General features: G+C 43.4%; 1 protein-coding gene across 5 annotated transcripts in view; it reads left to right on the top strand.

Moving 5' to 3' along the window:
• Window positions 1–19,973, top strand: part of GPBP1 (GC-rich promoter binding protein 1) — a 70,229-nt gene extending 50,256 nt beyond the window's left edge. For all 5 annotated transcript variants that reach the window (XM_067568479.1, XM_067568481.1, XM_067568480.1 and 2 more), the window contains 3 exons: window positions 6,653–6,834; window positions 18,195–18,297; window positions 19,298–19,973. In XM_067568479.1, coding sequence (XP_067424580.1) covers window positions 6,653–6,834; window positions 18,195–18,297; window positions 19,298–19,456 — 444 coding nt within the window. In that variant the 3' untranslated portion in view covers window positions 19,457–19,973. The remainder of the gene's footprint in view (window positions 1–6,652; window positions 6,835–18,194; window positions 18,298–19,297) is intronic.
• The last annotated feature ends 515 nt before the right edge of the window (window positions 19,974–20,488 follow it).

Below are 20,488 nucleotides of genomic sequence, written 5' to 3'. Positions count from 1 at the left end.
GTCCTCTCTGGGGCAGCTCAGATATTAGAGGTCCATTGCCCCGTAAGAGGTTGATATTCAAGAGTTGGTTACTGTAGCTTCATTTACCAAACAGTTCAGTTTAAACACAATGCTGAATTCATTTATATTAAAAATAAGACAAGTTTATTTAACTACGAAGAGAGTTTTTAAGTGAGTACAGATGTAAGGCATTAAGGTCAGAAATGGTTACAAGAGAAATAAATAGAAAATGCTTTCTAGTAGCTAAAACTTAAAAAACTAGACTTGGTTCAAGATAAAATCATTACCACATATTCCCAACAACAGAGCTGACCAAATTCTCCAGTCAGACTCTTCCCCCTAAGTCAAAGGGCTGGTTTCTTTGTTGTCTTAGATGAAAGAGAGAGGGAGAGATCAGGACAGAGAGCGAGCTTGGGGTATTTTGTGCCCCTCACTTTTATAGTTCGGTCACACTTTGGAAGTGCATTTTCCTGAGGGTTACCCCTGGCTAAAGTTCATTCTAGCTGGGCAGATGGAGATATGAAGACTCCTGGTGAAAGAGGTTCCATGTTGTTGTTTGCCAAAATGCGGATCTGTCTATTCCTGCCCCATTTTGTTGCCAAAGAATGGCGACTTGACAAGTGATTGCAGTTCAGCTTTGATGACTCCTGGCTAAAGGTATCGGCTTGTCCTTTGACTCTGAGAAACTGGTTTACCCACTCCCGAGACTTGTCTGGTAAACACGTAGTTATTTTAGTTTGTTTGTAACTCTTAATATGCATTTCATACTTACTGATTAACATTCTTGCGTAATGTGTTAGTTTTAAGTAATACCTCACAATGCATATTTTGCTAAAAAATTATTACAGTAGTGTATAGAATTAGAATACGGGGTGTGATCTGTCACAGTTGGCATTCCATGAACGAGGATATGAAGGTGTGAACAGAAGGAAATGTAGGGGGCTATTGAAGCTGGCAACATTGATTAAGAGGATGTGGGGTAATTATAAATAGCAATGTCTAAAATGTAGACTGGGAAAACTGGGTAGGGTCTTGAAGGAAAAGACTTGGTGCAACCAATAAGGGGGAGAGACTTGAAGAGGAAAAAAAGGAAGTTTAATTATAGCAACTGCATTTTGGATGAGGGTAGTGAGATGGGACTTGGAGGCCAGAGAGGAGGTTTGGGCAGTTTGCATAATCCTATTTTATCTCTTAGTGTATATGATTTATTTTGTTTATAAAACAATGAAATTTAAGAATGACTTGCAGCCGTACACATCATCTAAGATCATTTGAGTTTTTTGTAAGATCTGTGATTTCATCAGGCCTCAGAAGCTAACCAGAACAGGATTATAGATCAGTACTTGGATGGAAACCTCCAAGATAGACAATTCTGCATGAAAGGTTGGTGAATCAGTAGATAGCCTCTTCCTCTCTTGCCCCCCTCGTCCCCAAGAGTATGGGGTCCAGTATATCATTGTGTTTCAAGGCAGTTGGTTGTGCTATCTTTTAAACTCAAGGTGAGTCCTCTCCACTTGTGACTAAGAATCCCATAGCCTTTTCATATTACAGTTGTACCAGTTTTAACCCTGATGTCCTTTCCAAATACTATTTTAAACTACTCATCCAGTTCCAGTTTTTAACTTCCTGCCCATAACTGCTGTTGCAAATGTAAAGAGCTGGAAATGAGTGTGCTTCCTAGAGATAATTTTTGAAACAGAAAGATAACTACAAATAAATTATATACTACTAAGCAATTGTTGTAGTTTTCACACTGACTTTAATCATGAGTGAAGCAAGGACATGGATTGTGGAATCATGAAGGGGTGCAGAGATATCCATGTGAGAATCTTTTTGTGTGGTTCAGTCTGTGAAAGTTTGAGAACTGTTGATTTGGGATTGCAGACTATTTTGATTGAAACAATAGTTTAGATGTTAGTGACAGGTTATTGGCATCTGGCAGCTAAATCATGGCTGTAAGAAATGATTTGGTCCTGATGTGTTAAACTTTATTTAGCTCAAGTGTATTAAATAAATACTTTCCTGTATTCTGATGTTCATCTGTTGGTAAGTGTTTTCTTTAAAGAAGTTGTCTCTGATCTTTAAATAATCCCAGGTTCGCAGTACAAGGACAAACTAACAAGAAGTATTTCCTAAGATGTTTGTTTGTAAGAGAATTCTGATTGTCATTTAAAAGCTGCTGGAAAAGCCTGAACTCCTGTTTTTCTTTCCTGAAAATGGAAAAGAGTTGGTAAATTCTTGACCCTAGACTCTGAAGCAGGAATATTCTGATTTAAAAGTCTCCCTCTCAGCCAATCCTGCATACCTTCCACTTTGGGAAATGCAGGTTTTAAGGGCAGAAGAGATTCTTATTTAGTATGACCTCCTGCATACCTGTTCTACTTCTCAACCCAAAAATAAATTTTTAATTTTTTTTTTTTAAAGTAATACAACTATGACTGAATTGATTAGCCTACTAAGAGCAGTAAAGGGTTTGTAGGATATGTGCAGATACCTGAAGTGATAACTAAGAGTAAAAGCTATATTTGCTTTTGTATGTTGGAAGAGTTTTTAGGTTATTTTTTAAGTTATTTTGGATGGGGGCATATTTGGGAACAGAGGAGCAGAATGTCTTTTGTTTAGAAAGGGAATCTGGAAATAAAACTCAAGTAAAGAATGCATGAATAATTTGGAGACGTCTTTATTTCTTTGACTCTCAAATCTTCTATTCATGGTTTTTAGTTATTAGTCAGAAAATAAAGTATTTCCTATAGCACAACCCATCTTTCTGAAATAAAAAATGGGGGAGGGGGATGGGGTGGGAGATATGTTGTCTGGCTTCAGCCCATAGAAAGAAGGTGAGAGTAATTAGATCAGGCTTTTCTACTTTTGTGATATACAGGTTTGGTATGAGGAGTCTTGGTTTGGTGTTTAAGCCCTAGTATAATGTCCCATAAAAAGGTTAAATTAAATTTGGGACGCTGTTATTTCAAATAGTTCCCAACTGACATTTTGACCATATCTCAAGCACTTAAGCATAATTAGCAACGTTCAGCAGAGACTGAAGACTAAATAAACATGGGTTCTGAGCTACTCTCCCATACCTATAGAAGTGATTCATCCAGGCCGTGTTTGAGAGACACTGGCAGGGTGGAGAGAAAGGGGAGCTTGCATTGCTGTTGCCTCCTGTGATACCTGATTTGTGGCTGAACTACTGATCCCTATTTGTATTCCACAGTGGGTATGCATAAGCTCCATGTGCCTGAGTCTGGAGAATTATTGCAAGCAATGTCCGTTGGGCTGTGTCTTCACCCCTGCTCTCCTCGTGTTCCCCACACACAGAGTGTAAGCGGTACGGTGGACTGACTGACTCTCTCTCTCTTTCCTTTTTACTGCCATGTGGCCTGAATCAGAATTCTCCATTGTCCAGAGCTGATCCTTTGTCGTCTTCCTATAAATATAACTTTGAATATATTTTTTATTAATTTTCTGATTGTTTCCTAGTTACTGAGGGTAACCACCTCAGAGAACCCTCTGTCTCCTGGCCAGACTTGGACTTAAATTATGTCCAGAATACCAGGCTTAAAATATTGCATCTCCTATTCTGGCTTCTTTTTGGTTAGCGACAGCTACCAGTATTGTCTCTACTGCCATGGAGAAGCTCATATCTTTGCTTAACGCAGTATCTGCTACTCTTTTCCCAGCCAAATGCGACAGTGATGAGAAATCCAGCTTTGGAAGCATATTATGGAGCACACAATGAGTTCCCGGTCAGAATTGGGCCACGGAGACCTTCTTTACATTGGCCAGAGTCATCAAGGAGCATGCTCCCTAGTCTCACTCCAGAGCAGAGGAAAAGACGCTTTGTCTGGGCCCTGTCATGAGAATAAAGAGCACTCTCACCCTCTTAAACCTTCTAGGAGGAGTTGGCTGAGCCTTCATACCCAAGCAACAAGGATCAAGGATTCGCTCCCCCCAAACCTCCAGTCTTATGGGCAGATCAGAAGGCATATGGGGCAAGGGTCCTTCGGGACCAGCCTTTATACCTACTTCAACACCAACTGTGCTATCAATTCAAACGAAACACTGGGACTCGAAGGACTGGGAACTCGCTGGTACTGTCAAAAACCATCAGATTGGAGAGTCATTGAACAATACTATCAGAGCCTCATAAGGAACCACCTACTCTGATGGTACAGAGTGACAACACGCAACCTCCAAAGGGGCTGGTGACTTATACCACTCCAACGGATGTCTTCTTTATCTTGGACCCAGAATCTCCCTTGTTATTGAGACTGATCCTCACCAGGAAGATTCTAACACCAGTGAGGATTGAGGACTCTGGAAGAGCTGGACATCTGTCCTGTCCACTAGCTATGGTTTCACCTCAGTGGGACTAGGGGTATCTCTCTGATAGTCTGGAGGAGCCCTCATGGATGATCATACAGTGCAAGGCACTTGGATGCCTCAGGAAGCCATAATATACATGAATCTTTTAGAACTGGAAGCAATACAAGAAGCTTGCAAAACATTCCTACCACTCATACCATTCCAGCATGTCCTGATAATGTTGGACAACTTGTATAGAAAGGTCAGCTTATGGAACTGGTACATCCAGAACTACGTTATCCTATCAGCAGTGGACCTCCCAGGTGCCCAGAATTCACTGGTGGACATCCTCAGCAGGCATTTTTTGCCATCGATCACAAGTGGGAATTACACAATTCAGTGGTAAACAGCATCTTCATTCAGTGGGGAACCCCCACTAAGTATATGTTGTATTTCCTGTTTACCTGGAAGGCAAACAAGTCCTATTTCAGGGGATCTTAAGAATAGTACTCCAGAGTCGACACTCATCTGCCCAATGCAGCAGAACACTTCAGCTGTGCCTTCCGTAGAACCCAAGGGGTGGGAGGGAAGATTCAATTGGAAAGGGCACAAGTCATCTGTGTCACCCCCAAGCGGCCCAGACAGTTCAGGTTTCCAAGTCTCCTACAAATGTCATCTTGTCTGCCTGTCAGCATTTAGACCTCTGGATCTCTTGACCCATGAGAAAGGCAGGGTCAGGCATCCCAAACCAGATGCTCTTTATCTCACAGCTTGGTATTTGAATGGTCTTTAAGCTTAGAACATTCCTGCTCTGAAGCTGTTCAGACTATTCTTAATGATAGCAGAGAGGACTTGACCAGGAAATATTACCTAGCCAAGCGGAAAAGTTTCTTTGTCTGGCTCTGCAAAACCAGGCACTGCAGATATTCCCACTATCTTTTTACCCCAGGACAAGGACCTTTCCCATAGCTTGCGATGGGTTTACCTGGCAGCATTCAATGTGTGTCACCCGCTAACAGTTAGTTACTCAATTTTTTTTACTCATCCAGTAACAGTCAGGTTCTTGAAAAGTCTGATCAGAACTTTTCCGACAGTAAAGAAACCAACCTCTCACTGAGATCTTAACTTATTGCTTTCAGCACTCATTAAGTTGCACTTTGAACTGCTAGTTATGTGTCCTATGTTTCCTCGGCCACAATAAGTGAATTGGAACCCTAATGGCTGATCCACCATACACAATATTCCATAAGGACAAAGTCTCTCTACAACTACACCTGAAATTTACTCTTGTATTTTTTTTGGCATTTTACGTAAATCAGTGAATTCACTTGCATGTATGTTTTCACGAAGCCCCATGTTTCTAGCGAAGAAAGGAGAACATGTTCCCTTGACATGAGACAAGCATTGGCATTTTACCTGCAAAGAATGGAAGATAGAAAGTTGCCTAGGCTGTTCATTGCTATAGCAGAACAAGTACAAGGGAAAGCTATATTCTCTCAGAAAATCTCTAAGTGGATCTCTGGCTGTGTCCCACTGTTATCAGTTGATAGTTTCCTCCCCCATACGGGTAAGGAGTCACTCTACAAGGCCACAAGCAGCCCCAGAAGCATTACTTCAAGAGGTCCTTGCTTGATATTTGTAGGGCAGCTATATGGAGTTCCACACGTTCACGAGACATTATTCATCATTTTGCATAGCAATTCTACAAGCAGCTATACTTGCATCCCTGCACCCTCCTCTTCTGAGTACTGTTCGTCAGTTACCCATAGGGAATATGCCTAGGGACCAGCACTTGAAGAAAGGGAAGTTACTTATTGTAACTGGAGTTCTTCAAGAGGTGCAGTCCCTATCTGTATTCCGCTAACCTGCCCCCACCCCTTCTCCATGGTGTCAGATCATGACGAGATTCATGGTAGAGAAGGAACTGGATATGCAGTAGGTCCATGCCACATGGAGTATGAGGAGAGAGCTGAGGCACAGGCATAGGAGTCTGGCATAGGAGCACAGGAGTCTGATTGCAAGAAATCTCTGGTCTCAGGTGCATGGAGTGCGTATGTACCCACAGTGAAATACAGGTAGGCACCACACATCTCGAATTCCAGTTACAATAAGGTAATTGGCTTCCCTTTTGCACTGCTACTGGTAATCCAGTATCTCTTAATTTAAATAGATTTAGAAGTATGAGTAAAGCTATTTTGTGAATTGATGGTGAACTTCTCCATTTAAAGCTAATTTAAATGATACACAATCCCAGAAAAATGTCAGCGTTTGCCAGAGTATTACTTTGTGGATAATTTGTCCTTAGAATTGTATGTAATGTATTTGTAATGTATTTTTTTAACAGGATGACTCATTTAATTTGCATAACAGCAACAATGCTCATCATGAGAGGGACATAAACCGAAATTTTGAAAATGAAATTCCTCAAGAGAATGGAAATGCTTCAGTGATTTCTCAACAGATCATTCAGTCTTCAACTTTCCCTCAGACAGATGTCCTTTCAAGCTCACTTGAGGCAGAGCATAGGTATGTACTTTATATCAATGCCTGTGGTGGCTGTTGACAACCTTTTCCTGAATGTATGATTAATATGAACTGAAGTAATTTAAATACATGGATACAGCTAATGCTCTGATCTTGAGTTCATAGTTAATTGGTTTAAAATATAACTTCTCTTGGGTTGTACTTCTAAACACCTAATTGTTTGACTTTTTAGTATTTATATAGAGGCCTATGGACTAGGTTTCATTGCTTGTACTAGTTCTCTTGCACACTGTCAATTTTAAAAGAAAGGACTTTTGTTTTATTGGATGAAATTTCATCAGCCATCTGACAAAGAATATAAGCAAATCACTTTTAGTGAAAATTGTTCTATAGTGATATATATAGAATACACAGCATGCATAATACCTGCCTCAGACAAATATCGCTATAAATGCACAAATTGGTGTCCTACTTAAATTTGTCTAATTTTGAGTTTCTCCACATTTATTGTTGAAATATAGGTAGGTAGTAATCCTTTTTATAGTTGTCTTTGTTTTGTAGTGTGGTGTTGGATCAACTAATAAGGCAAAAGGGGAGAAAGTGAGTTCTGAAAAGTATTGAACTCTGCTGTTCCAGGATGTCTTATAAATAACCTGTAGCCACAGCTACATAGGAAGGTGAATGGTACTACTGGGAGATCACATCTCTTATAAGCAATTTTTTGGTCAGTGTTGATGTGCAATGCTATATTTCAGCAGCTCTCTCTGGTAACTAAAGGAATAACATTTTGCATTAATTTTCACCACATCACTGTAAAATGACTGGAATCTTGGCAACAGTACTAACTGAACTGTACATTTGTTGCTTCACCCTAGCTAGGTGGCATTCTGCAGCAATTAATTAGGTTCTTCGAGTGCTTGATCATGTCGATTCCAAGTAGGTGTGCATGTGCCGCATGCACGATCATCAGAAGGTTTTTTCCCCCAGCGATACCCATCAGGTCGGTGCAGGTACCTCCTGGAGTGGCACCCTAATGGTGCCATATATAGGGCCTTGCCGCCCCTTCAGTTCCTTCTTACCGCCAGTGACGGTTGTCGGAGTTTCCTTGCCTTGCGTTCAAAAGCATTCTTCTAGCATAGTGGTTCCTGTTCATTTAAAACAAGTTAAAATTAGTTGTTAGTTAGTTATAGTTTAGAATTAGTTAGGGGAGTTCATCCTGTTTGTGGTATTCCTTTTTCCAGGGCATGCCGGGGGCCCAAGGTTTTAAGTCTGGCGGATCTTGCCATAAACCTATGCTCAAGGGCAACCTGCATGACTCTTGTTTGAGGTGCTTAGGCGAGTCGCACGAAATGGACTGGTGTGAGATCTGTAAAGGGTTTCGCCCCAGGAGCAGAAAAGAAAGGAGTGCTAGGCTCAAGCTGATCCTGATGGAGGCATCTCTAAGACCACAGGCCCTGGACCTGACACCCAGCGCTTTGGTGCGCAGTGCCCCGGTGTCGATTCGAGACGCTGTACCAAAGAAGAGCTCGTCCCCGAGGGAATCCTGGCACGGCTCACCGGCACACAAAGGAGCGTGGCACCGATCTCATTGCATTCACCACGTAAGAAGCAAAGGACAGGTCGAGGCTGCTCTCCTACCGTGCATACTGCGGGAAAGTATTTTTCTATACTGCACCCCCAGTTGCACCAGACCAAGGAGCTCCCAGGACAGTTTGCGCCAACTCTGACACCTTTGAGGCAACAAGGGATTTGATTGTCATGACAGCCTATCAGTCCCTGGCCTCAGCAAGAGCCAACCAAAGACCTCCGGCACCACATGTGGCAGTGCCATCTAGAGGCAATGCGGCAATGATGCGGCACCATTCACCTTTGCCACAGCACCGGTCCCTGATGCATTAGGGTCAGTCACCTTTGCCCGAACGCACTGATTGCCCGAACCACAGTGTTGCACCTTGGCGAAGGCAATCTACTTGGCTTTGCCATGGCACCATTCACTGGCGAATCAGCACTACGTGTTGCCAACCCGGCACCGAATCCTGAGTATCGGCACCGTTTGCCATCATCTCAGCACCAGTCTTCTGAGCCACTCCTCCATGCCCCAGTGCCCTGACACAGCGCTACAGCACCGTCATGGTGGCCTAGGGGGGATTCGCAGTCCTCAGACTCGGATGCAGGATCTTCTCCACCCAGACGCAGGTCAGGGAGGTGCTGCTCCACAGAGGACAAGGGGCAGGGCCCCCCATTGGGACCTGGCTGGTTCAATGGCAAATACTCCAGCAATGGCCCTAGTGGACCCCATGGGACTACCAGTCAAGAGACCCTTACTCGGTCATGTCGGAGACACAGACGTCTCACGCCTCAGAACGCAGGGCCTCTCCAGGCACTGAGGTCCATGATCGCAGGAAGAAGGAGCCTACGGCGATGGCCAGTGAAGGCCATGGTGCCAGGGAAGGTATTGGCACCGAGGAATGCCCTGAAGGGGACGTGGAGGAACCAGACAGAGAGGATCTGGATCAGGATATACTGGAGGCTGGCATCGAGCTGAGAGCCTCGTCCTCCTTTTCCCCAGACGAAGCAGTGGTGGGCTCGTCAACCACACATGTCCCAATGGACAACAGAGCTCATCTGGCGCTTCTAAGATTGGTGTCTCAGAACTTGGGTTTGCAGGTGAGGCGCTAAAAGAGTCAGTGGGTCCAATGGAGGATATCCTGACACCAGAAGGGCCCTGAAGGGTAGCCTTGCCATTCATTAAGACAATTCAGGCCACAAGAAGGACCTTGTGGCAGACTCCTGCCTCGATTTCCCCCGACAGCGAGGGGCGTAGAGAGGAAGTATTTCGCGCCCTCCAAGGGATATGAATACTTGTTCACACACCCTCAGCCAGGCTCGCTGGTGGTTTCGGCGGCAAATGAGAGAGAGAGGCAAGGGCAGCAGTGTCCAACGCCCAAGTCCAAGGAGCCCAAAAGACTGGACCTATTCGGAAGAAAGGTCTATTCCACAGGAGGGCTCCAGCTGCGGATTGCCAACCAGCTGGCAATCTTCAGCAGGTATAACATCAGCTCATGGGAGGCGATGTTGAAGTTTATAGACCTCCTCCTGCCCACCTCCAAGTCCGAATATGGAGCTATGGTAGATGAAGGCAAGGTGGTGGCCCGGACTTCACTGCAGGCTGCACTTGATGTGACAGATTCGGTAACACACACCATGGCATCAGGGTTAGCGTTGAGGTATAGCTCCTGTTTATAGGTGTCAGGCCTCCTGCTGGAAGTTCAGTCCACAATTCAGGCCTCCTGCTGGAAGTTCAGTCCACAATTCAGACCTACTGTTTGAAGGAGCGGGTCTGTTTTCAGAGCAGATGGACTTGAAGCTCCATAGTCTCAACGACTCTTAAATCCTTGGTGCTCCACACACCTACTGAGTGGAAGCATTTTAAGCCTCAATCGAGCCAAAGATTCTACCCTCCCACAACCAAGACAGGACTTCTCATGGAGGAGGGATAGAAATGGCAGGCGCAAAACCCCTCAGCCTCATATCCAGCACAGAGGCTTGGGCAAACAACCCCCAGAGCCAAAACAGAACTTCTGAAGCCATGCCTGAGGGCAACACTCAAGCTCAGTACCTGGATCCTCATCCTCCCTTCCTGGACTGACTATTCCATTTCCACCAGGCGTCAGCCCGTATAATATCGTACAGATGGGTCCTTAAGCACGGTGGAGCTGGGATACTCTCTCCAGTTTTCTTCTTCCCAACCGTCCCACTCCCCTGCTCTGTCCCTCTTCAGGGACCTCTCTCATGAGCAACTTCTCATGCAAGAAGTGCGTCAACTGCTGCAGGTCAAGGCAGTGGAGGAGGTCTCTCTGGATATGAGGGGAAAGGGGTTTTACTCCAGATACTTTCTGATCCCCAAGGCAAAAGGGGGATTCAGACCTGTCCTAGACCTGCGGAACCTCAACAAGTTCATAAAGAAGCTGAAATTCCGCATGGTTTCCTTTGTCTCCATCATTCTCTCTCTGGATCCAGGGGACTGGTATGCCACCCTTGACCTAAAAGACGCCTACGTCCATATTTCAGTATACTCCCCCTCATAGGAGATTCCTCAGATTTGTAGTGGGGCATGCACATTACCAGTTCACAGCCCTCCCATTCGCCCTCTCATCGGCTCCAAGGGTCTTCACCAAATGCATGGCCGTCGTTTGCGGCTTCCCTGAGAAGGAACCATGTTCGGGTGCACCCCTACCTGGACAATTGGCTAGTCACGGGGCATTCCAGGTAGCCAGTGCAGGCCCATGTCGTGCTGGTGAGATCAATCTTCGCCAATTTAGGGCTCCAGCTGAACACAAGCAAGTCCACATTGGAGCCAGTACAGAGAATAGAGTTCATTGGAGCAGTTCTGGATTCGGTCCAGAACAAGTTGCTGCTCCCAGAGGCTCATTTCTAGACCATGGGTGCATTGATAAAGGGCTTCAGAAGGTTTCTCACCACTGCAGCTCGGAGTTGTCTCATCCTTCTAGCCTACATGGCCTCATGCACCTTCTTGGTTAGACATGCAAGGCTAAGATTCAGACCTTTCCATTTGTGGCTCGCGACAGTGCATCGTCCCCACAGGGACAAAACTGGACAAGGTGGTTTCCGTTTCACATCAAATGCTGGAATACCTGTGGTGGTGGTTAGACCCGGGGCAGGTTTGCAGCGGAGTCCCATTTGATGCTCTGCAGGCGTCCGTGGTGCTGGCCACAGATACCTCGATTCTGGGTTGGGGGGCACACCTCGGTTCACTCACAGTGCGAGATGTGTGGTCCGCAGATGAGTTGTCGCTCCATATAAATGTCCGGGAGCTTTGGGCAGTCCGGCTGGCATGTCAGGCTTTTCTGCCTCAACTTCAGAGGATAGTTGTATTGGTGATGACAGACAACACCACAGCAATATTCTATATAAACAGGCAGGGAGGAGCACACTCCTCTCTCCTGTGCTGAGAAGCCATCAGCCTGTGGGACTTCTGCATATCCCACTCTATCCATCTGCAGACGTCATACCTGCCTGGAGTCCAGAACGAACTAGCGGATCACCTCAGCCCCTTCTTCACCACTCATGAGTGATCTCTCTGCCCATGTTTAGACATTTAGACATATATTTAGACATTTTCCAAAAGTGGGGGTCTCCCCAAGTGAACCTCTTTGCAAGGCGCTTCAACAGGAAGTGACATTGATTCTGCTCTTACCGGAACCACAGCCAAGGTTCTTTAGTGGATGAATTGCTTCTCCCGTGGGGCCAGTTCCTATTATACGCCTTCCCACCATTCCCTCTTATTCACAAGGTTCTCCTGAAAGTCAGGAGAGACAGGGCCTTGGTCATCCTCATAGTCCCAGCTTGGCTCAGACAGCACTGGTTCACAACGTTGCTGCAGCTGTCCATGGACACCCCACTCACTCTGCCTCTACTCCCAGACCTCATCACTCAGAACCATGGACAGCTCTGCTACCCCATCCTGGACTTGCTCCATCTCACAGCATGGAGGCTGCATGGTTGAGCTCTAGAGAAGCCATGTGCTCACAGCAGGTGTGGGAGGTCCTCCTTGGTAGCCAGAAGCCATGGACCAGGGCGGCATATTGGGCAAAATGGAAAAGATTCTCCATCTGGTCATCTCAAAAAGGTACTCCTCCCTACCAGGCTCCGCTGTCCCTTATCCTGAACTACCTACTGCATCTGAAACAGCTAGGGCTAGCTACTTCGTCGATTAAGGAGCACTTAGCAGCAATCTCTGAATTCCACCCGGGGGAAGGAGACAGATCGGTCTTTGCCAACCCCATGGTGTCGTATTTTCTTAAGACTAGAACAGCTTTACCCTACTGTTCGTCACCCCATCCCGGCTTGGGACCTGAATTTGGTGCTTAATAAGCTAATGGGGCCCCCATTTGAGCCTTTGGCTACTTGCTCCGTTCTGTACTTGTTCTGGAAGGTAACCTTCTTTGTGGCAATAATCTCAGCAAGGAAGGTGTCAGAACTTAAGGCATTGACCTCAGACCCACAATATATGGTGTTCCCCAAGGACAAGGTGCAACTAGGCCCTCACCCAGCTTTCCTCCCCAAGGTGGTTTCCCACTTCCATACAAGTCAGGAAATCTTTTTGCTGGTGTTCTGCCCTAAGCCGCATGCTAGCAGCAGGGAGTGTGCCCTCCATTCTCTTGATGTTAGGCAGGTGTTAGCATTCTATTTGGAGCATACCAAGCCGTTTTGGAAGTCGAACTGGCTTTTTGTAGCCGTGGCAGACAGGGTGAAGGGCGCTCTGGTGTCATCCCAAAGAATTTCATCATGGATTACTTCTTGTATTGGAACGTGCTACGACTTGGCTAAGGTTCCAGCCCCACCCTTGAAAGCACATTCAACCAGGGCACAGGCAACTTCGGCAGCGTTCTTGGCACAAATCCTCACGCAGGAGATTTGTAGGGCTGCAACATGGCCCTCTAGCCATACGTTCACTTCACATTATGCCATTACCCAACAGGCTAGGAATGACATGGAATTTGGCAGGGCTGTGCTACAGTCAGCTATCTTGTGAGCTCTGACCCCACCTCCTGGGGTCAGCTTGGCAGTCACCTGCTTGGAATCGACATGAGCAAGCACTCAAAGAAGAAACGGTTACTCACCTTTTGTAACAGTTGTTCTTCGAGATGTGTTGCTCATGTCCATTCCAAGACCCATCCCCTATCTCTCTTGTCGGAGCTGAACGGCAAGAAGGAACTGAAGGGGCGGCGGATTGGCAGGGCTCTATGTACGGCGCCATGAGGGCGCCACTCCAGGGGGTGTCTGCACCGACCCGATGAGTACTGCTGGGGGAAAAGCTTTCCGATGATCGTGCATGCGGAGCGAGCACACGTGCTTGGAATGGACATGACCAACACATCTCGAAGAACGACAGTTACGAAAGGTGAGTAATTGTTTCTTCTGTTTAGGACACTGTTTGGCAATTTGATGACAAAAGTAGCTTATTGAAAAAGTGACTTGCAATTTTCATTCATATTTTGAACGCCAAGCTAATGTAATCTACTTCCGTCATTATTTTACAACTGATCAGGCTCAGTGTAGAAAGGGTTAATGGCTTATACTGCAGTTTTTTGTGACAGTAATGCTTTTTAATTTCTAAAAGAGAATGCTGAAGAAGAAGGGATAGCTGTTCTAAAAAGTTTGGTAAGAATTTAGAAATTTTCATGGTATGGTAAAGCATTTAAAGAAGCTGCTCTTAAACAATAAAATGTGTTAATCCATTTATCAAAGTGCAGTGCACATAAGTGATGAAAGAACATGTATTGAGCAAAGAACATATTTTATACACCTAGTTGCCATACCAGAGCTTACTATGCTTTTCAAGTACCCACCTATACTTGATGGTTCTAGGTAATCTCTCCTGAACGACCCTTTGCCGCCACTCCCCTTCCAATTAGGGCATGTTATTCCCTATTATATCATTAGATATAACTCTCAGTTGCTGCAGTTGCACAATACCAACTAGCACTTAATTGTCAAGTTGATGTTGGGTACGAATGTCTTTGCCATGTTTCTAGTTTTAGAGCATCAACTGGAGTGATTTAAATAGCTATTCCCTCTTACTAAAGTCTTGCATTTTCTTTAAGGGTCACAGATTTTGGCCGTAGCAGTGACTCTAAAATACTCTTTATAGTTCTGAAGATTAGTTCTTACTCCAACAGTACAGCATGAAGTCTAAGATCACTCTTTCTGAAGACCCTCCAGATCTTCAGCTCTCAGAGGGATATGATTTTGGTGATACTCAAATGATGATGGACTGCTTTGTACTTGAATGCAGTCCTTTTCAACTTAATAAGTCCTTTGTCCAGAAACTGCATTTCAAAATGCAGCGATCACTTTCGTTCAGGCTTTTGCAAAAGTCTAACGAAAACACAGCATTGTACCAGTTTTGATTCCATCTGGCCCCCCCAAATAAGTTAGTTTCTACCTTCCTCGAGCCCACTTTGTTCCATTGCCTTCTGCCACGTGATTTTTTCTTCATCAGAAGTGTCTATGCTTCCTTGTAGTGCAAAATCACTATCAGTACAGTGTGCTGGTGTTTGTTCTCCCTGCAGTCCTCAAGAGTATTTGTTGTTTGTGTCCTTGATGGCAGCACATCTCCATCTTTAGGTCTTTTCAAACCAGGATAACTAGCAGAAAATGGAGTCAGTTCAAGTGTTGGACTCTATTGATTTGACTCCTTTCAGGCTCTGTTGGCTTGATTCCAGTTCATGTAGTTGGTCTAGTCAACCTTGTCTAATCAAATTAAAAAAAATCCTAAAATTCACCCCCACCTCAGTGCTTATGGTATTAGGGTGTTCTTGATTCTCTTCCGAATGACCAGTTCAAGAACCACACACCATCTACATTTCTGCTGCTAATCTTGTTACCTACCTTTCTATACCTTCCAGTGTTCGGTTTCATGTCACTGTGCACACTATTGACCATAGCTTTTCCCTCTTGCTTGTGCCAGTTACAGGGGTTCTGTCATGCTGTCTAGTGTGGCTCACGACTGCGAGTGCCTACCTCAGGGCAGACACCCCAAACTGGTGGTGGTCTATAATTAGATTTCACCAAGCCAGTAACAGATGTGAACTTCTGTATTACTATAACTATATTATCAGGGAATCAGACAGTCCCCTTAGACTCTCCAGTCTATCTTGCCACCTTGACATACTGGACTTAGTGAAAAATGGTCACTTATGCCAAAAATCACACCACATTCAGGTTGCTTCCAGTCCCAGGAGACTAGTCACTTACCCCAGATCAATTGATCAATTGATATCTTACACCAAAGACAATGCTGTAGCCCATCCTGTAATGAACTATCTAAATGTTTATTAACTAGGAAAAAGAAATGAGTTATTTACAGGTTAAGGCAAGCAAATATATACACACAAATAAGTTGCCATCTAAATCCTAATTGTGACAAAGTTGTAGTGATCTGTCAAATCAAAGTGTCTTTCAGGGCAGCTCTTGGGGATCTCTGCTTGAGTTTAGAGTCTCTGGTCCTTCAGAGTTCAAACCATTGAAAAGATGCAGTTTCTTCTCGTCAGCAATTTTTATTCCTTTCCTCCAGAGTTCAAGATGATGGGAGGAGTTCATATGCATGTCTCCTTTTCATGAGTGGGAGAGGAGCAATCATTTGATGTTCCACAGTGGTTTGTCTGGTGTGTCTGGGTCGTCTTTTGTTGGCAAACTAATATTTCTCACTTAATAATGAAAAGTTCCAGAGGGGTAGCCGTATTAGTCTGTATACAGCAAAAACGAGAGTCCTGTAGCACTTTAAAGACTAACCAATTTAATTTCTGCAAGCATAAGCTTTGGTGGGCTGTAACCCATCTGATGAAGTGGGTTACAGCCCACGAAGGCTTATGCTTGCAGAAATTAAATTCATTAGTCTTTAAAGTGCTACAGGACTCTCGTTTTCACTTAATAATGTTCTCTAATGATTGGGGGGGGGTTACGGTTTCAGAGTAAACACTTAAATGTTACCTTTAGAACATGGGATATAGATATTATAAGAGATTAATGCATGAACCAATGTACAAGCATTTCATAGTCTAACTAAAGACAATTCTTATATGACTGATACCTATTTTGAGCAAAACTCTAGCTATGAGGTTGTCTGTTCTTAGCTAATGCCTGCAGCCTGGGCAAGAGCTGGTATCTGGCCTGCCAGCGTTACAGGATCTTAGTGTTTTCTTTCAAACTTGTGGCAAACTAATTCTCATTTTTCAGCAGAAGTGGACCATCAGTGGTGGCAGGCACCCAAAATCCTCACTTGGTTGCCTGTTGTTCTAGGCCCGTGTGTATTCAGGCTGATTGGGACATTTATGTACAAGATCCCATTTTGTGCTTTTGGAGTTTTTTAGACTGATTTCTTCTACACAAACATTCTGAAGTAGAAGGAACAGTGATTAGCCTTGCCTGCATTCTTTCCAGTAAGGTAGTGACACAGGTTGAAGTATTCTACAGATTCATATAAGTATTCTACAGATTTCCAGATTAAGGTGACTTTTCCAGAAGTGTTTCTTTTTGGTATTGGATTGTAGTGAAGGTGTTCTTGGTGCACATTGTTGGTGTGGTAAACTGAGCTGACGGTCCTGATTGCTTGCACTTGTGCCCTGTGAGTGGACTCTTCTAGAGTTAGTGTTTGACTTGTGGGAGGACTCCTTTGTAGTTCTCTTTGAGTAAAGTAAACAGAATGTTTGTCACTATGTATTAAAGGGGGAAAAAGATCCTTCTCAATGTTTCCCTTCTTCGAAGAACAATTTCTGTATGTCACCTTCTCTAACACAGTAATCCTGTAAGGCATTCAAAGAATTGAGGCAGGGTAGAGCCTCTGAGTGATACAGGCAGACCTAACATAAATTCGTCAGTCCTTGTAGACCTATAACTTTTCCAGACCAGGAAAACCAGTCTTTGGGTTATCCTATTATAAAGCTACGTGTTTTACCATCTGGTAATGTTACTAGCTCAAGCATGGAATCTGAATTTTGATCTTAACAAATTAGTGGATCCACTATTTTGATTCCATCAACAGTTGTCCCAGATATCTCTATCTCATAAATCTCCTTGCTCGTGGCAATAGTTTAATGAACTTCGGACCCTTATTGGTAACTCGTTATGTCTGTTTTAATACACTGTTCATCAGCCTCCAAACTTTCTGCCTATGGTCCAGCTTCCATGTCTCTTGGTCTTCTGTTTTTAGTCCGTTTTCCTTTTTGCCACACTTCTGGAGACAGAAGACGTATTATGGAAACTGGGAGCTAAATAAACCCTCAGTTTATTTTTAGACTGATATAGCACTCTTGTCAGATCTAGAAAATAGATTATATGGTTTATTCTTTGGGTGGGAAGAAGCAACTATGCTGTCTGTTACGTAAACATTGTGTCCCTGTCTCCCCACTCAGGATGGTATGAAACTTTTTGTGGTGGTCTGTCTTTGTTTAAAGTAGACTTTTATGGGTATCTCTTTAGTGGGCCTCCATAGTTAGCAGTTTATCTCTGCATGTGTAAATCTGGTAGTGATATGCCTCCCTACACAGTTGGTATGTCCAAGTGCCAGGTATTGTGGACACCTTTTTGAAGGTCTGTTGAAAGCTTCACCTTTAGCATTTAGACATGTTTGATGATTGATTTCCAAAATTACAAATATAGGTATTTACTGAAGAGGCAGAATAACTCCAAAGGACAAGTAAATAAATAAAAGCAACAAACTCCCACTGTGTCAAAAAAACCCGTAATGAAGTATGTACATTTTTGCAATCAGGTATTGTAATTGCTTGCAAATTTTGAAGACCCATATATATTTAAACAATGTTCAAAAAACAGATATTTGAATGTCACAATATTGTCCTTTTTTTTTTTTTTTTAAGGTTGTTAAAGGAGATGGGCTGGCAGGAAGACAGTGAAAATGATGAAACCTGTGCTCCACTAACAGAGGATGAGATGAGGGAATTCCAAGTCATTAGTGAACAGGTAATACTTACTAAATACTATCAAGCATTACATTTTATATTGTTTACACATTGTTTTTCAAAAAACACAATTGAGGGAGATGTCAAAACTGGATTGTGCCATTGAGTGAACTGGTACCTCAGGATGGCTCTGGGACAGGTACATATAGAAATCTGAATGGCTTCACAGCAATGGTCCCCAAACTTTTTATCCCACACCCTATCTGCACTCATCTCTCTCCCCTAGGGCAAAGCTGGGCGGGGGGCCATGGTGAGGCTGGGTGGCGCTACCTCCCCACCTCCTGTGGGGGGCTGGCCCAGGCCCTGCCACACTCCCCCGAATATTCCTCCATGCCCTCCCCAGTGGGGTGTGCCCCACAGTTAGTCCTCCCCCGCCTTTACCCCCCTGGGATCAAGTAGTTCACTTAAAATCTCCCCTTCTGCTTTTAAAAGGCATGGGGAGTGAGCCTTCCAAGTTCATGATACAACAAATGTCTGTCTATAAAAGATAGGCTTACATGTAAGACATGCTTTAAAATTATGTAATTTCCTTTCATTGCTACCAGTAAAAACAACGAGAGTTCTGTAGCACTTTAAAGACTAACAAATTTAATTTCAGTAGGCATAAGCTTTGCTACCAGTGATGGAGCAGCACAGAGTGCATAAACTTTCCAACTCCATCTCAATCTGAGTTTTCTTGCCTGCAGACTTTTTTGCGGTTTCATAATTTGCTAAAATCTGGGTTTTCTTTGGATTCTGGAAACCTTTGTCCAGTGATTCCAAGGAAGAGGAGTGAAGAGGCAATTATGACATTGACAGTTTTTTCTCATTTTTAGTATATTCCTGATTGACATGGAAAAAAAAATCTCAGTGAATTTTATTACATTATACATTTGAAATGTCCTGTGAGTAAACATCCAGTGGCACAGTTGTTGATGTCCAAAAAAGAGAGATTGTTTTAGTGTAATTAATTATTGCTATCAATTTTCAGCCCACTAAATGTTTGTTTTTTAACATTTCAGTTACAAAAAAATGGCCTTCGAAAAAATGGCATTCTGAAAAACGGCCTCATCTGTGACTTTAAATTTAGCCCCTGGAAAAACAGCACTTTCAAACCCACTATTGAGAATGAAGATACAGAGACCAGCAGCAGTGACACATCAGACGATGATGATGTGTGAAAAATTCTCTAACAGCTTTAGAAGCTTGTGTGATCTCATGCAGATTTGGGGGTGAATTGTTCAACCCCCCTCCAAACTATAATTTATGTAGAAAAATACCCCATTAGAGGAAGAATTTTGGGACTTCTCTATGAAGAAAACAAGGAATGTTGTGTTGGGCTATGAACATAACTATAATTTCTTTGTAAATGAGTGTTGTAGAATGAGGACTTTGGTTGATCCAGCGTCGACTTTCTTCATCACTGCAGCATTTCTCTGACTAGCAATGTGACAATGTAACAAATGAGATTTTCTCATTTAATAATAAAAAACAAAAATTGTATAATGTTTTGCAAAGCTTCTGTCTTAAAATGTCCAAGTCTTTAAGAAAAAAGGGCAACATGACACTGTTTTGCTTGCTGAGTCATATTTCTTTCTTACAATGGAAACCCTCAAGTCCACTTTGTACGCAGAAAAAAAAATGGGCAGTGTAGCATGTTGGCTAAAATGAGCAAAGTGCACTAAAACTTTGTTTTCCTGAATTGAGCTGTTGTACTGTTCCGCTTTTTCCAAACATAATTGCTCTTTAGCCATTAATAGTACAGTTATTGTTATGGCAAAAAGACTATTGCTACAGTTCCAGATTTATAGAACTGATCTAAAATCAAGAGCTTTATTTGGGTGCTGCAAGGTCCAGAATTCTCAGAGTGGATGTCAACAACGTTTTTTGTGGGAAAATAAACATTTTGATAAATTATTCACATGCAGAAAAATTGATTATACTGACTGGCTCTACATGGAAAATAAACTGGATTTACAGAATGTCGTCTCAGTGCATAGCATCACAAGTATTGTTTATAAAACCCAATTACAATTTGTTTATTAGGTTTCAAGGATAATGTGACAGTAATGGTTGCCTTTCAAGCTATGAGAAAGAAAAACAAAATTTTGATCACTAGTTCTTCCATTTACTGCTATGTCAGTTTCATCTGTACAATAAGCAGTTTATTTCAATGGCCTTGTTTAGAATCTTTTTTATAATCACACATTCTT

Source organism: Emydura macquarii, unplaced genomic scaffold, assembly GCF_026122565.2.
Source record: "Emydura macquarii macquarii isolate MOO-44397 ecotype Brisbane River unplaced genomic scaffold, CSIRO-AGI_Emac_v2 contig_2897, whole genome shotgun sequence".
NCBI lineage: Eukaryota > Metazoa > Chordata > Testudines > Chelidae > Emydura > Emydura macquarii.
Note: the sequence above shows the minus strand (reverse complement) of the source record. Positions and strands in the feature narration are given on the sequence as shown.